Genomic DNA, 16910 nt, shown 5'->3' with positions numbered 1-16910 from the left:
TGAAAATAAGTATCCAGAGAAATGTTCCTGTTTAAGAACAGATCATCTCTACCTGAAATAATAAAGCATTAATATGTTTTTAATCCTATTTACAACCTGTCATGCACTTTCTTCCTGTTTTTAAACCAGCTTCATTTCTCAGTTCCCTCCAATCATTCTAGTTTGTTTCCTTAAAAGTTTAATTCTCATTCATTGTGCCATGCATGCAATAACTTCTAAAATCCACTTGGTCCACATGAGAGATATTTCTTAATAATTAATACATGCATCCCTTGTAGTCAGAGGCTTTTTCTAGGTTGCTTCCACATAGTTTATGAAAGTTCAGTGGAAATACTACAGAAGAGAGTACCAACACTTCTTTCAAAGAATCAGTCTGAGTAAAGTATATCATTTATTTCATTAACAAATGTGAAGAAAATTATGGACTCTGTGTTTTTATAAGCATTGCAACATCCTTCCTTTATAATATTCTCCACCTCCCACATTCACTTCTCCACTCTATCGATTTTTATCAGAATGATAACTGGCAATGCTAACTGCAAGAATACCAAACCAGAAAAAGTTAACTGTCTACTAATAGATGGTGCTCATTTATTACTACATATGGTGTTCAAATATCTGACTTTTCCCATTATTGCATTCCTTCACTGATAAATGGCTGTGGAGAAATAAGTATGGAGTCTTATTTAGCTCTCTTAGTAAAAGATAGTAACAGTATACTACTACTCAAACATTGCTTCCTTAGACTTGATTAATAGAATACAAACTTGAATAAACAACAATAGATGCTATGACTATATATTTTAATTTTTCTCTGTGATTGTTTAATGCTGTCCTACTGGACAGTTAATAATATTCCATGTGTGTATGTCTCATAGAATAAAGTCAGTACAGAGTGAACACTGAAATTTTAAGCAGTTTTCAGTGAAGGTGAAAGCAATGATCAACTGTCTGAGCCTATGCAATTATTTATTCTAGACATTCTTCAGGTGGAGCTTGGCCAAACTTGTCAGTAGAAGAAGGATTACTATTATACACATCAGCTAGCCTACCAATCTTGCCACCAGGGTGGAAAGTATAGAAACCATCATTCCTGATTGCATCCCCAAAGCCTTCTTGGAGCATCTGTTCATGATGATAATGAAGTGTTTCTGCCAGTGAACTCTGTAGCTGTCTTTTATTTTAAATCTCAGAGCAGGCACATTATTGAAACAGTATTTTTCAGCAGCGTACAGTCATAACCTCGGGTTGAATATGCTTCATGTTGAGCGCGTTCAAGTTGCGCTCCGCGGCAATCCGGAAGTAACAGAATACGTTACTTCCGGGTTTCACCGCTCGCGCATGCACAGACGCTCAAAATGACGGCATGCGCATGCGCAGAAGTGGCAAAAAGTGACATGCGCATGTGCAGACATGCCGTCGCTAGTTTGCTTCTGGATGCGAACGGGTCTCTAGAACGGATCCCGTTCGCATCCCGAGGTACCACTGTATAGAATAAATAAGTCTAAAGTGTTGAAAATTTCCCTTGTCTCTGTTGGTTATATCCTACCTTTTTATGTGATTTTCTACAGACCTATGCTTGTTTCTTAAATGACCTTATCCAAAGAAGAGGATGGAAGGGCGGAGTAGATTGTGTCCCAGTGGTATAGTAAAGAGACATGGGTGACTGATTTCAACTAATTAGTGTGTTATCAAGTTATTATTTGAATAATTGCATTCACCATAGGTTTAAGAACGCTAGTGTGTAGACTGTGTATTTGGAAGTTTAAGAAACAGTTCTCTTGGCTCTGGTTTTGCAAAACTTTTTTTGTAATAATGTTGCACCTAGTAGAGCTGATTGGCTTGTCTTCCGTTCTTTCTTTTATGTGTCTAAAACTAAGATTTTCCCCATCCTTTTGATTTTTCAGAATTACCATATATCAGTATTAGATCTTATTGTGTACATATTATTCTAATTGGTTTTCAGAGGAGGTGTTTGCATTGTTTTTAGATAACAGTTAGAAATCTTGAATGGCTGTCACATTTGAATCTGTTTCCCTTACTACCGCCCATCAGTTCCATGTTTCTATGTTGCAGACAGCTAAGGCTTAGAAGTAATTTCCATTTAGCAATGTGGAACTTTTCTGTTGTGCTCAGTAGGGCTGGGCAATATATCGATATATCGTCCAAAACTGGTTTGAAGTTCACATCGTCATAATTGTTTCATAATATTTGAGCTGTCAGTATATCACAAATCACAATGTATGTAAGGACTAGGCGATAACTGGTTTTCAACATTGCAATAACTCACCAGCTAAACCTCACAATATCACCAGCTAAACGTTGCAATGTTATCAGCAGCTAAACCTCACACAATATCACCAGCTAAACTTTGCAATCCATCACATCTGTAATAAGGATGAAACTATATAGAGGTGAACAGGACAATATCCAGGCAACTGCTGCTACTTAAGAAGTCTAAAATGGGTAAATGGCAATATTATCAACCACCACACAGTCAGCTTCATCAGCAGTCAAGCCAAAATGCATCCCAACAGGACTTTTGGTTTTGGCTTGGCTACCAAATGGTGGTATGCAGGACAATCCAAAGTACAGCAATGAGTCATAGTGAATACATATAATCTGGGACTGCCAGTCTGCCAGCAGGAGGCAGAAACAGCTCTGGCAGAAACAGTTGGCCATAACCGCGGTATGTGTCGGCAGTAGAGGTGACAACTTGCAAGGCCTCGCTGTGACAGCCCAATCAGTGGTGGCCTGCGAGTCCTTGTGGTGGTGACGGGAGGGGGCAGTAGTAGCAGCGGCAGCCTGCAAGGCCTTGTGGTAATGGGAGATGGTAACAGGCTGCGACGCCTGGCAGCGATAACAGGGAGTGACAGCAGTAACCGCAAGGCTTCGTGGTGACAACAGGAGGTGGCGGCAGTAGTGGTGGCAGCTTGTGAGGTCTCACGGCGGTGGCTTGCAGGATCTCATGGCAGCGACAGGAGATGACAGCAGTAGCAGCGGCCTGCAAGGCCTCGCAGCGACGATGGGAGATGGCAGTAGTGGTGGCAGCCTGCAAGGCCTTGCAGTGGCGGCACAAACAGTGGTGGCCTGCAAGGCCTTAAGGCGGTGATAGTGATGGCAGGAGTGGCAGTGGCCTGCGAGGACTTGTGGCAGTGATGGGAGGCAGCGGTAGTGTCCTGTTGGCCTCTGCGTAGTTCCTTCCTTATTTCAGATATCATGATATATCAATATACAGTGGTGCCCCGCAAGACGGAAAACTCGCTAGACGAAAGAGTTTTCCGTTTTGGAGGTGCTTCGCAAAACAAATTTCCTATGGGCTTGCTTCGCAAGACGACAATGTCTTGCGAGTTCCTGCTGGGTTTTTTCCTCCCCCCCCCTTTTTCTAAGCCGCTAAGCCGCTTATCAGCTGATCCGATCAGCAGATAAGCCGCTAAAAGCCGCTAATAGCGCTAATCGCGCTAATCCTCTAATCCATCAATGGGCTTGCTTCGCAAGACAAAAAAACCGCTAGACGAAGAGAATCACAGAACGGATTCTTTTCATCTTGCGAGGCACCACTGTATCGTGATGTTTAGCTGGTGATATAATGCAATATTGAAAACCAGTTATCGCCCAGCCCTGGTGCTCTGTACCTTCTGCCAAGCTGTTTCCTATACATTTCCCCCCACCCCACCCCCCAGTTTATTAAGTGACCTCTCCTATCTTTAGGATCTTCTTTCAAAACCCAGGACCTTAGCACAGCCTTTCTGCAACCAGTCTTGTCTCAACTTACTTACACTTCTACTGCCATTTGACATACCTTTTCCCTTCCTTCTATACACTGGACCCAGAACTTACACTTAACCTTTCATTCGTATTAGGAACCTTAGGTGGGTGAGCAATAAATAAATGGAGAGCAAGGAAAATACACCATTCCCTGCTCTCCATTTATCTATTTTTCCTCCCCCGCCCCCACTCACCCAGTGGGTTTTCCTTCTTACTGGGCTCTGGGAAGGTTGCAGGAGGGCTCTGGTAGCATCCTAGGGCCAGGGCCCTCTCATGATCTCGGATCCTGGTAAGCAATCCTCTGCAGTGCGGGAGGGGGCAGTTCTGGGGTTACTGACTTTGCATGATTTTGCCTTTGTGTGCAGACTCCTGCAACAGAACCTTAATGTAAGTAGCAGGCCAACTGTATATTTATAAATCCTGGGTGTTCCCTTTATTACCCATTTCTGGTGAACAGAACTTGCAAACTGTGTACAGCACATATCAAACTTTGGCAAATGGTGGCAATAGTAATGGTGGTTTAGATTAATGTTTTATATTGATTTAGGAAACCATCAGAACAACAAATGTATCAGATGGTTGCATGTAAAGCTTGGTTTCTTTCTGATGTAATCATTTTATATTCTGTTCTTATCCCTTTTGAGTTGCTTCCTTAACCACTGACAAGAAATTCTAGATCACTTTCACACTTCCTGGTATGCCAGATTTTTTGTGGGGGAGGTAGATATGTTGAGGGAAGATGGCAGACAGCATGTTTGTCTAGGCACATGTTCTTGTCTTGAGCACTATCACCATTTAGTTTTCAGGGGTTCATTGGCCTGCTCCAAGCATAGACACTGCTCGACTTTCTAGCCATGGTTTAGAGACAATTGAGTGTGTTCTGTGGGTTCACGGGCTCATCTTGTGTGAGCATTCCTCAGTCTTGTGGCCAGCTGTGGTTAGCACTGTCTCTGCTCGATGTCAAAATTAACCATAGGGAGTGACAAACAACCATTTTCAACCCAATGGTTAGAAACTGGTTTGTGCTAACTATTGTTAGCTTTTTAACATCAGTGCAGATATATGAACCACAATTATCTCCAAAATGGGAGGGAGTGCCCACCCAGGACAGGAAGAACAAATGACTCCATGGTGTACAACAGATCACCTAACAATGGTATGGAAATAGTTAGATGGTCAGGCAGCAGTGTACTTGTATTCAATTACTTTCCCCTTCACTCTTGTCTTGAAAGACAACAGATTAAAGCAAGAACATCATTTCAGTTCAGGGTAAGATAACAAAGGATTTCAGACTCTCTCTTTTTTAAAAAATTACAGTTGCAGTATCTCAAGAAGAAGGAGCATTTGTGGAGTACCAAGTTCCAATGGCAGAACTATCTGCACACTTATCACAAGTCCAGCGTGGGCAGCTGAGAGAGAACTTGCCTGACAACCATCAGACCAATACTGTACGTAAGGGCTGTTTTTTCACTTGCCAGATTATAAACTACAAATGGTAGCTGTGTTACAAAATGCTGAAAGATTGTGTAAAGCCTCTTGTGTTTGTTAAATGGGTCTTGTAATCTTGAATGTCATGAAGAAAGCAACATTTAGCAGGTGTAGTGAAGTGGTTAGAGCAGGCATAGGCAAACTCGGCCCTCCAGATGTTTTGGGACTACAACTCCTATCATCCCTAGCTAACAGGACCAGTGGTCAGGGGTGATGGGAATTGTAGTCCCAAAACATCTGGAGGGCCAGGTTTGCCTGTGCCTGGGTTAGAGTGTTGGACTAGCAGTGAGAAGACCAAGTTCAAATCCATGCTTGGCCATAAACTAATTGTGCGATCTTTGTCCAGTCACTATCACTTAGCCTAACCTACCATTATAAAGTTGTTTTGTAGATTAAAAAGTCATGTGTGCTGTCTTCAGCCCTTAGAAGAAAGACAGGATACCAATGTAAATAATAATAAAAATAATATAAATGCATTTAAGGAAACAAAATTCCTGTTTCATTCTTTGCTAAATCTTTCACACCACATGCATATTATACTACTTCAGAAAGCACTGACCAGTAAGCTCTTTAACTTTGATTTATTAAGTTATCAAATTGTATACACTGGTACCTTGGTTCTCAAACTTAATCTGTTCCGGGAGTCCGTTCGACTCAAAAACCAAGGTGAAGCTTCCGATTGGCTGCAGGAGCTTCCTGCACTCAAGCGGAAGCCGCATCGTATATTTGGCTTCTGAAAAGCGTTCACAAACCGGAACACTTGCTTCCGGGTTTGCGGTGTTCGGGAACCAATTTGTTCGGCAACTAAACCATTCAGGAACCAAGGTTCCACTGTACTCCTTAGTTTTTATAGACAGTACAGATTTATTTTATTTTATTTGCTGTGTGAACATTAGGATTTATTTGTTTATGTTTTATTAAAATATTTACAATCTGCCATTTGTCTGTACTGGTATCAGGGTGGAGCACAGAACAAAAAGTAAAAGCAGCCACCTAAATAATAAAATAAACAATACTGTTAAAATATACCATCAAGCAAAAAGAAAATGTCTGAGAAAAGAAATAACTCTTAACCTGGTGCCAACATGAGGATAGCATTGGTGCTGATTGTAAGGAAAGGGTGTTCCACAGACAGGGCGCCACTACGGAGGAGGCTCTGTTCCTTCTTTTTCTTCTCTTACTACACATAATGCTAATTTAATGGTGCAACTGATGTATCACACTTTAAGAAATTGGCACTGCATACTGTGTTGTGGCATCTGCTTGAAGTTTTGTACTTGTAGTATCCTCTGTGTTTGCGACATACTCTTCCAATCTCACTTGCCTGATAAAGAACCACAATCTGGGCTCAAAAGCAGATGACTGATGAAGTAACTCTGGAAAACTTCTTGCTTTAAACCCTTGTCTTGTAAATCACATTGTGAGGGCAATGTAGCCTGCAAAGTGTCTTATCTTTTAAATAAAATAAACAAAAAAGGCCTTATTCAATCAAAGTTTCTGAAGATCTGAATTCAATAGAAAGCTGCGTGATCTAGTTCATATTCAGAATTACTGGCCTTGTTCACCTATCACAGTAAACCACAGTTAATGGTTTATGGTCAACATATCAATACTGGATGTTTTGCTCTTACCCACTTCTGCTACATAGGTAGAAACAAACCATAGTATCTGACTTAGCCTTACGTCCAAATTAGTGTGGGCCACGGGCCATTTTCTCCAAACCATACCCTTCAGCTCATCAGCTGATGTCACTTGTCACTTAAGTCTCTGCTCATCACCTTATGAATTAATGTTAAAACCTGCTCAGTTTGGCAGAATTACATGCAAACCCCTTTCTGATTTCTTGATTCAGGAAGGGATATGCTTTGTAATCCAATGCGAAAATGTGGGATGGGGGCTTTGTATAATACTACCTTGCAAGATGCTTTGAAGTCTTGACTTTGAGACTTTCTACCTTGATAAATTTATGGCAGTTCAAACCATGCGCAATTGCAGGCAGCTTGGGCCAGTTTTGGAGCCCCACAAGCTATCAAGGAAGCCAAGAGAGGGTTTTACATCTTAAGACACATGAGCGTCATCTCTTCTGATCATTTAGCTTACTCATTCAAAGCTTCACCTGTTTCATCAGGTCGCTGCTAAATTCTGGATCTTGTCTCTGTGTCCTGATCCTCACTGAAATTTTAGAACTCATAAGGCTTCATGGACAATTTGGTCATTAGCTTTACCAATAATGTTGCAATACATTATGCAGGGAAAGTCATGTCTTTTATTGCTTTAACTGTGTTGTACTAAATTCATTCAGAATGGGACTTTTAGAGAAATATCATAGCACGTGCTGAACAATGAGGGGCCAAACAGAAACTGACATTTGTGAAGAATTTGTAAGACATTTTGAACCAGTATTATTTCGGTATCATTTACAAAATCTTAAACAGCTTGTGCCATAAAAGTGGAAATTTCAGTATTTTTTATTAAAATAAACGCATAGGTATGGTTCCCATTCTGAGTGGCCAGTACAGATGATGTTAACTTGGCAGGTATACACAAGATCAGTATGCAGGAACAGCATCATTTAAAAAATATTATTGCTCCCTAATTTCCTGGCAAAGATCGCAGACACTTGTAATACCTTACCAGTTCATTGCTTTTCAACATGAGTTTCAACATCTTTTTGAAACCTTAGTGCCAAGCAGACCTCCCAAAAGTTTCCATACTGAATGTGAAGGTTTCTCAGCATTAGTTCACCCAACTCCTGATACAAGTTTTTCAAGTTTCGCTGAAAATCTCTTGCATCTTAAGAGATAGTAAACACATTCATTTATACTGAATGACCCAGAATCTGTGTTTCAAATATTGCCATTTTCACATGCTACTTGAAAACCATTTATGGTAAGAGCCGTGGTTGGAAAAAGGTTCCCCCCCCCTAAAAGGTTCACTTACTGCACTGACTCCTTGCAGAAACCAAGGCTCATCCTACATAGAATCCTCAGTAATTGAAGAGTCAGTGGTCCAAAATTTGGCAAAATTTTCAAACCCTACACACCATCATATTTCTTTCCTGGAGCTGCCTTCTGCATTTCCAGTTGGGTGAAAAGGCACTGACATAGTTCAGGAAGTTCGCACGTCCCAGTTCTGCGCCTCTGGGACTATTGCTTGGGTTTGATATTTAACTCTTTTTTTTGATAGTTGCCAAGGCTGCTGTTTATCTTTGGTATTACTCATTCACCTTGAAGATATACAGTCATTCTTGCCCACACACCAGAAGTACAAGGGTCTGGTTCAAACCTCTTTCAAGGCTTTGCTTCCATAATGGCTGATGAAACTGAGGAATCTGTTCCTTTGCTTCCACTGCAGGTGGCACCTCTGACCTGTGATCTGTTTAATGCTAATCAGGTAGGGATTTGTGTTTTGTCTGTACTGGAACAAAGTGCAACAAATATGACACAATCCCCAGTGTCATAAAATGCATCTTTGCTCAGATATGCCTGCAGGTTTCACTGTTGTGCATTATTTTATCTTCTGTTCTGAATTGCAATCCTCAGCACAGTTCTTACTTGGAGTAAGAACCATGTCATAATGTCTTTTTTCCGTCTTTGTGTACTTGTGGCCAAAACCCATCATGCCACCCTTCAGAAGAACTGATACGAAAACTATTTAGTTCATACAGCCTGTGAAAATTAACTCCCTCTAGGAAGCAGTCATCACTATTCAATTGCAAGTGTCTTTGAATTGTACTTAATACTGCACTTTTTCCCCCTTCCAAGGTAAGGGCCAAAGATGTTTCTTTGAATCCATCAACAGTTATTTTCAGTTTCTTTAAATAAAAATGTGATGCACTTGACTCTCACCAGGAGAGGAAATTTAGGATCATGGATGTGGTTGTGATGTATATTCCTGTGATCTGTATTCTTTTATTACGCTATAATGTTGCGGCTTTTGGGAGAGTAGTTTTACTTAGATATTTTTTCCTCTCTAAATTGAAATTATTTCATATGGTGTATTACGTTTGAATGCTACAACAGCATACAAGCTAATGTTTCATGTTTTTATGCCACCACTGCCAACCTCCACAATCTCATAAGCAAAAGTATTACTGCTCTTGTACCTGCTCCTGTCTTGTGGTGATGCCGTACTTGTTTATTTCCAACACCCTTTCATAATTGGCCTGTGTTCCCTTTGCAATTAAAAAGCAATTGGAGAAGGCAGAAGTGTAGGAATGGATATGGTTGCACTTACGGGAACAAAGGATAAGTTCAGTCCTACTTTGTTACTGCTGTTGAGGATATAGATTTTACCTTGGACCCTCTAGCACAGCATTGGCGTTTATTATTTATTCACAAAATTGGTTGCTACACTATACCTAATGCAAGTACACCAAAGGAAGGAAATGAAAATCTTGGAAATTTTTGAAGTCTTCTTGCTTATATCCGCTTCCTGTTTTCCTACTTCCTCTATTCCCACCTTGCTCTAAAGTATTACCTTTCCCATACCAGAAGGTGCAGTACTTTTGCATAGCATTCAACTGAAAGGGAGGCACTTCTCAATGTCATTTTTGGCAACACTGAAAAGCACGCTCATCCCCCCAGTTTAATTTATTTTATATTTTGTAATTGTATCAAAAAGGCTGGAGGAAATCTTTGTCTCAGGGTCGTGGCAACATTTCAGTTCGGAGTGATATCAGCCTCTAGCCAAAATTGATATTGTATTTTCATGATGTCATCCTGTTTATTACATCATCCCTGATTTGCTGTCCCTGTATGACTAATTGAGGGGGGGAATCAGCGCTGTGAGGAAAGAAAGAAAATGGTACAGCAGACTTGGTAAATGGTACAGCAGAGTGAAAACACTGGCATAAAGAAGGGGGTGGGGAAACATTCCTGCATGTATTTTTTAGGAAATACCTTGGGACTCAAATCCAAATGCATTACTTTCTATCCAAAAACCAAATGGGAAGAATATCTGACACAGCCATATTATTTCAAGGCCTCGACTTAATGCCATGAAGCTCTTCTTAAGGGAAAGGTGCTGTGGCAGAAGGGGAGGCTGCTATTTACTAAATGCCCTAGTGGAAGGGAAAGATGTGCATCAGTAACAAGCACATGAATCCTAATGTGCTTGTGTGTTCCTTGTTAAAATACTGAATGTAAATTGCAGATTTTAAAACGTTTTTATATCTCTTCAGGTTGTAAAGAAATTACAGATAGAAAAGTGATGGGAAAAGGGATCATGTTGAGGAACGAGGAGACTAATAGGTTGAAATTTACCAAAGTTCTTTCCCCCAAGAGCTGATTCATTTTTTATTTTTGGCACATTAGTAAATAGCAATATCAAGTAAGAATATTGTAGACAAAATTATTGAGGTAAATTAACTTTGGCATTTGTCGCATATGTACAAATAGTACACGAATTAACTGAATAGAGGTAACTGATATCTGTCTAATTAGCATAATTACCCCTGAGGATTGTAACACTTAACTGCCCTGCCTAACATATGCTTTCTTTCTGCTTCATCTACAAGTGCACATTTACCATTTATCACTTCTTTTTCTTACAGTGTGACTGTTATCATTAATTGCCCCTGTATATTAGATGCTCTGCTGGTCTTTAGATCCTTTCAGCTGAATCTTTCCTTTATTTCACATGTTGCCCTTTAGTAATATAATTTTATTATCCCTATAACCGACAACTTCATGGGGCTCCTGGCAATGTCCTGTCTGGGCACAGGCGGGGCCCACGCCCACTTAGCTTCAGCAGTGCTGCAGCATCAAATGCTGCCAGACTACTCACTGAGCTCTGCCCTTTACGATTACAACATGGAATATACCTGTTGCATGCAGGTGCTTATGGATCTGGGATTTTTAAAATTATGTTTGTAGAATGACAACGTTGAAAGACGGCGTAATGAAAGCAGCGATCGAAGAGGCAACGATAATCCCGGTTCAGCCTCTAACGGGCAGCCACAGCACAGCACTCGGCAAGTGGTGGAACAAGATGATGATGACGATGATGAAGAGCTGACGCTGAAATACGGGGCAAAGCATGTGATTATGCTGTTTGCACCAGTCACGCTTTGTATGGTGGTAGTTGTTGCAACCATCAAGTCTGTCAGCTTTTATACGCGGAAGGATGGACAGCTGTATGTATTATTATTTTTCTTTTTTGCTCTGATGTCCTCTGATATCTACCCCCTTTTGTGTTCTGCCATTACACCAGTCTTTCACAGTCATACAGTGAGCAAACAGGAAGCAGGAGACAAATGTTCCCTTGGTTGTGCTTTCTTGGGGGGGGGGGGCTTCCCCTAGCTGCTTTTCTCCCAGCCACGCTCTGAGACTAGAAATGAGCTCTACCAGGAGAAAAGCAACTGGGGGGGGGGAGGCAGTTTTGGAGGGGAAGGATTAAGCTTTTTCTTCCTCCCACTTCTCTTCTTTAGATCATTCTGGACCCAGGTCCCACTTTAAATGACCCATATTATAATACTGTACACTGTTACATCCAGTTATACCTTCAGTGACATTCTGTGAACCAAAGGATAACTTGAGGTTTCTCATTTTATAATGACAAGCAACATTGCTCCTATTGATGCATTCCCGTGTAAAGTCAAGTTGCACCTAGTACTTTATAGATAAATAACCCAAGTTTTTATTCTATATGCTCAAGTTCTCAGTCTTAAGGGTTTTTTTTAGCATGGTAATCTTTTATTAACCTCACTACAAAAAGTAAGCTTTCTGACTACAATGTATTTCCTGTGTCTGCCTTTGGTTTTGTTCACAAGTGAATGAAATATTAAATTGTAATTCATTCCATATCCACTAGATGGTGTGGACATAAAGGCATTACAGTGGAACCTTGGTTCTCGAACGGCATAGTTGACGAACAAATCAGCTCCCGAATGCCAAAATCCCGGAAGTAAGTGTTCCGGTTTTCGAATGTTTTTCAGAAGCCAAACGTCTGATGCGGCTGTTGGCTATTTTTTCTGGGGCGCCAGCGCCAATTGAAAGGCGTGCCTTGGTTTTCGAACGTTTTGGTAGTTGAACTGACTTCCAGAACAGATTAAGTTCGAGAACCAAGGTTCCACTGTATTTAGAAGAATTATGGCTCAGAGTATGTACTGTATGTACTAATGCTTGCTTATTTGTTGAACTCTCCTTAGGGTTGGTCTCTTGCACTTAGTCAAAAACTTACCACAGTTTAAGAACACATTCATATTGCACAAACTTCACCTTTTACTTTTTATCTGTATTCTATTGCAGCATCTACACCCCATTCACGGAAGATACAGAAACAGTTGGACAAAGGGCTCTGAATTCTATTCTCAATGCTGCCATTATGATTAGCGTCATCATTATCATGACCATACTCCTGGTTGTGCTTTATAAGTACAGGTGCTATAAGGTGAGCTCAGGTTTACTCTTACTGTATCGAGGCTATTATTGAAGCCTTCAGCATGTCTATCTCATTGTTTCTAATAGTATACTTGGAATATTTTCAGCATACAAAGAGCCAAAATAGTTGCTAAAATAGTGCCTAAGCTAAAGATCAACTGTGATAGAGCAGCACAGGATCATAATAATAAAGATAGCCGTTTCTTTGATATTTCACTATAGATAAGGATAGTTATGAATATCTAAATTGGCAACTAATGTGTATTTTAGTGGGCCTGTTTTCAGGGAAAGAATAAATATTGAATTAAATTAAAGCACCCTTTAAAAGCTGGGAATAATATGGAAATGTGCAAAAAAACACACAAAACCCCAACCTATTAGAGTATGGTTTTGTTGCATGCACTCCAATCTCTGATCAGTAAGAGACTCCAGGGTGCCAGTGCTTACCCAGGCTTTAGTTTTCTTGGAATGAAGGTCAATGGGTACTGTGGTGTCTTTGGGATATATTGCTTTATTTATGCACATGAGAATAAGATGGAAGGGCTCACAGCATTAACAGTCTAGGGTGGAGGGGGAGGGTCACCAAAGTCATAGTTCTGGATTCAGCACACAGAGCAAGTCAAGCTGCTGTGTCTCTCCAGCTTCCTCCTCTAGTTTCAGACCAGACTTAAGACAAAGGGCTCACTCTTTACTGATGTTTTCCTTGATCTTGTACTCCTAGGATGATGTAACGTTCATTCAGGTGAAGGGGGCAAAGGCCCACTCATTTGTCTCTATAGCAATATGGTCAGACTTTCCTTGTGTAGCTGAAGGGTGCTTCCAAGCCCAGCTAATCTTACAGAGAGACTGGCTTGACCGGTTCAGTGGTTCCCTCTGCTAGATTCCAACCTAACAGATCCATCATCACAGACTTGGAAGGGACCCACAGGCACCATCCAAACCACCAGCCCAATCCTGTAACAGTTTATTTGGACCTCTTGTAGTCTTTATCTGTCCATCATGCTGGTTCTCCCCCCTTTGTCATGGACTGCATGTACTTATGAAATGAACACATTTTACTTTATTATGTACTCCACGCTGTCAAGTATAACCATCTCCATATGGCTTGTTAAGCCAAACCTTGGCTTAGTTGCCACACACACTCAGCTAAAAAAACCCAGAGGAAGCCAATCACCTCTCTGGGAGCCAGCACATTTCCACAATCATGGTAAGCCATGGTTTACTGTGACGTGAACCAGGTTCTTGTCTTATTGACCAACAAATGACAGTTTTCTTTTTTATTAGTAGTTTAGGTGTATGTAAAAAGAAAGAAAAAAATCCAGAAAAACGGGCTTCAATTTTCATTATTATATTCCTTGTGTAATAGTAAAATTATACTGTTGTTTTTTGTGTTTTCAGGTGATCCATGGGTGGCTCATCGTTTCTTCACTCTTCTTGCTTTTCTTTTTCTCATTCATTTACTTAGGGTAAGTTTCCAAGTATCTTGACCTTTAGAAATGTTAGTAAGTAAGAGGATTAGCAAATTTTTGTTGGCTTGTAAAGTCTATACCCCTTGTCAAAAGTAAATATTGAAGTACATCTGGAGTAAAGAATACCATGGGTGCAGCACTGCAAAGCTTTGTGTATTTTTCCTTGGCCATTCCTCACAGCGAGGAACTAAGGATTCTTAATTCTCTAAGTCTTGTAGTCTGAGCTGTAGAAGAGTGTGCTTCTCAATCAAGACTAAAATAGAGATATTCAACCTTGGGTCCCTAGCTATGTTGCAAGTCGCATTATCCTAGACGATGGGTAGTCAAACTAAGGCCCGGGGGCTGGATCCAGCCCAGTCACCTTCTAAATCTGGCCCATGGACGGTCCAGGAATCAGCGTGTCTTTATATGAGTAGAATGTGTGCTTTTATTTAAAATGCATCTCTGGGATATTTGTGGGGCATAGGAATTTGTTCATTCCCCCCCCCCCCAAAGAATATAGTCCGGCCCGCCACAATGTCTGAGGGACAGTGGACTGGCCCCCTGCTGAAAAAGTTTGCTGACCCCTGTCCTAGACCATAGGCTAAGCTGGCTGGCTTGGTAGGAACTAGGAACATCTGGAGACCCAGAATTGAAGAACTCTTCTCTGGAACACGAGTGAATGGCGTTCAGTTATAGCGTAGAACACTTACATGTCTCACTGTTGTGATTTCTTTTCCAGTTATGGAGATTAGAAGGAGGTAGAAGGCAATAAAACAATGTGATGCACAAGCGAGCCTAAAAGCATGACAACACATTTGAAATGAAACTTGAATCCTGTGTTTCTTCTCAATGAATTCCCCACCCCTAAGCTTTAAATCTAGGCTAGGAAATGAAGAAGAAACTTTGAGCTTGCCGCACAAAATGCAAACATAATTTGCTGGGTTGACGGTTGCTGTTTCTTCTCCACCATCCTTTGCGTAACAAGTTTTTCTCTTAATCTTGTGTCTGTGTCCAATAGGGAGGTTTTTAAGACTTACAACGTTGCCATGGACTACTTTACCCTAGCGCTCATGATCTGGAACTTTGGAGTGGTGGGAATGATCTGCATTCACTGGAAAGGCCCTCTCCGGCTCCAGCAAGCCTATCTCATTATGATCAGTGCTCTAATGGCCCTGGTATTTATCAAATACCTCCCTGAATGGACTGCTTGGCTCATCTTGGCAGTGATTTCAGTGTACGGTAAGATCCGCCAAACACATATTTTACTAGGAACAACGTTGACTTACTGCTTTTATATTTTCCACTTTTATATTTAATGCCTAGAAAGCTAGAATCAAGAACCAGACCCTTTTACTTGTGTCCTTTTGAAGTCTAAGAAATCATACAGTGAGTCTGTGGAATACCTTGATTATGCTTCCGTGTGTGGACTATTCCATCACAAGAATGATTTATTTTCAAAGCATTTATTTTCCCAATCCTCTGTAGAAACCCTTAAGGCAGCCTGTCTCTGGTGAAATGAGATAGGTGATGCTAATGGGAGAGAGATATCATTCTCAGTACCCAAACTCAGAAGACATCTGAAAAAGAGGGAACTAGAACTTTTCCATATTTTGCTGCTTGATAGCAGCCAGTCCTAAGAAGAATCTCTTAACAAAAAATCTCATAACAAAAAAAAATTGCTATGGAAAATATCTAAGAACAACAACTCTTAGTAGTTTGCAGTTAATAAATTAATACCGTCCTATCTTTCATGACATACTTCCTCCTTGGTGATGCTGGACTAGGTTTACTCTTGGCCTGATCCAGCATGACTTTTCTTAATTTAAGTTGCTCTCATTCTAAAAAGAAAGAAAGGGGGGAAAGAGCAGATGTGAGCAAGCCATGTGACAAGTTTCTTCCCAAGCTTGATCTGAGGTGAGAATTGTGATGTCTTTGCAGTACTGAACAGCAGAGAACACAAAGAGCCGCCAAATTTCCCGACAACTAAAACATAAATTACTGTAGGAAAGTGTTCATTTATCACTTTAGTTAAGCGTTTAGAACAAAGTCTACTTTTAAGTATAACAAACATGTCGTTTATTTTTTTATTTGCACTCTTGTTTCCCCCTTAAGACAGTAAGGTATGATGTAAATGGAAGGATTCCTCAGGTTTTGCCATTCATAATTTTTGAATACCTACATCAGGTTTTGGCTAATGCTAAACACCTCTAGTTTTTGAGCCAGATCATATTTAAATGTAAGCTTTACCTTTTTCAAGTGGGAACAGGAGCTTGGCAGCCTTTTGAGATATACACACAATGTAAAACAGGTTTGTGAATGTCACATGCTTTCTCCTCAAATTGTATTTGTTCAGGAAATCCAAATGACCTTTATAAAGCATTCTTGTTCTTCTGCATAAGATGTACAGAAACAAAGGTTGCACATAAACACAGATGTTCCGTGTCACAAGATTATGCAGATTTGACAGTACCATCATATAACACTCTGTCATCATTCAAATTCTGCACTCAAAATTTGTTTGTTATGCATAAAGGCAATTTATATAACTCTTATTAACATCTATGCTGAATCTTGAAAGAATTGCCAAGTCCCGTGGAAATACACATTTGCATCTGCGTAAGACTGTAAGTGAGGATGTTTCGTTTAGGAAGAGTGGATGTTTCTCACACTATTGAATTTCAGGCATATCTGATTTGTGTGTGTGTGTGCTGCTAAACAAAGTGATGGCATTTAATTTGGAAAATAGTGTCTAAGTGTCTTAAAATTACATAGTTCTAGAGATAGCCACGTAATGTTTAATTTTAAAAAGAACCTGGAGAAT

At 40.4% G+C, this 16910-nt stretch overlaps 1 protein-coding gene across 2 annotated transcripts in view; it reads left to right on the top strand.

The window, feature by feature from the left end:
• The window catches only part of PSEN1 (presenilin 1), a 30732-nt gene that overhangs the window by 2536 nt on the left and 11286 nt on the right, over positions 1-16910 (top strand). The window contains exons 2-7 of one of the 2 annotated variants that reach the window (XM_082240522.1): positions 5086-5216; positions 8611-8649; positions 11133-11392; positions 12507-12648; positions 14037-14104; positions 15108-15328. In XM_082240522.1, the coding sequence (XP_082096648.1) occupies positions 5133-5216; positions 8611-8649; positions 11133-11392; positions 12507-12648; positions 14037-14104; positions 15108-15328 (814 nt within the window). In that variant the 5' untranslated portion in view covers positions 5086-5132. The remainder of the gene's footprint in view (positions 1-5085; positions 5217-8610; positions 8650-11132; positions 11393-12506; positions 12649-14036; positions 14105-15107; positions 15329-16910) is intronic. The other variant, XM_082240523.1, reaches the window with a different exon arrangement.

Source organism: Podarcis vaucheri (genome assembly GCF_965113315.1).
Source record: "Podarcis vaucheri genome assembly, chromosome: 1".
Lineage (NCBI taxonomy): Eukaryota > Metazoa > Chordata > Lepidosauria > Squamata > Lacertidae > Podarcis > Podarcis vaucheri.
This window is presented reverse-complemented; position numbering and strand designations above follow the sequence as displayed.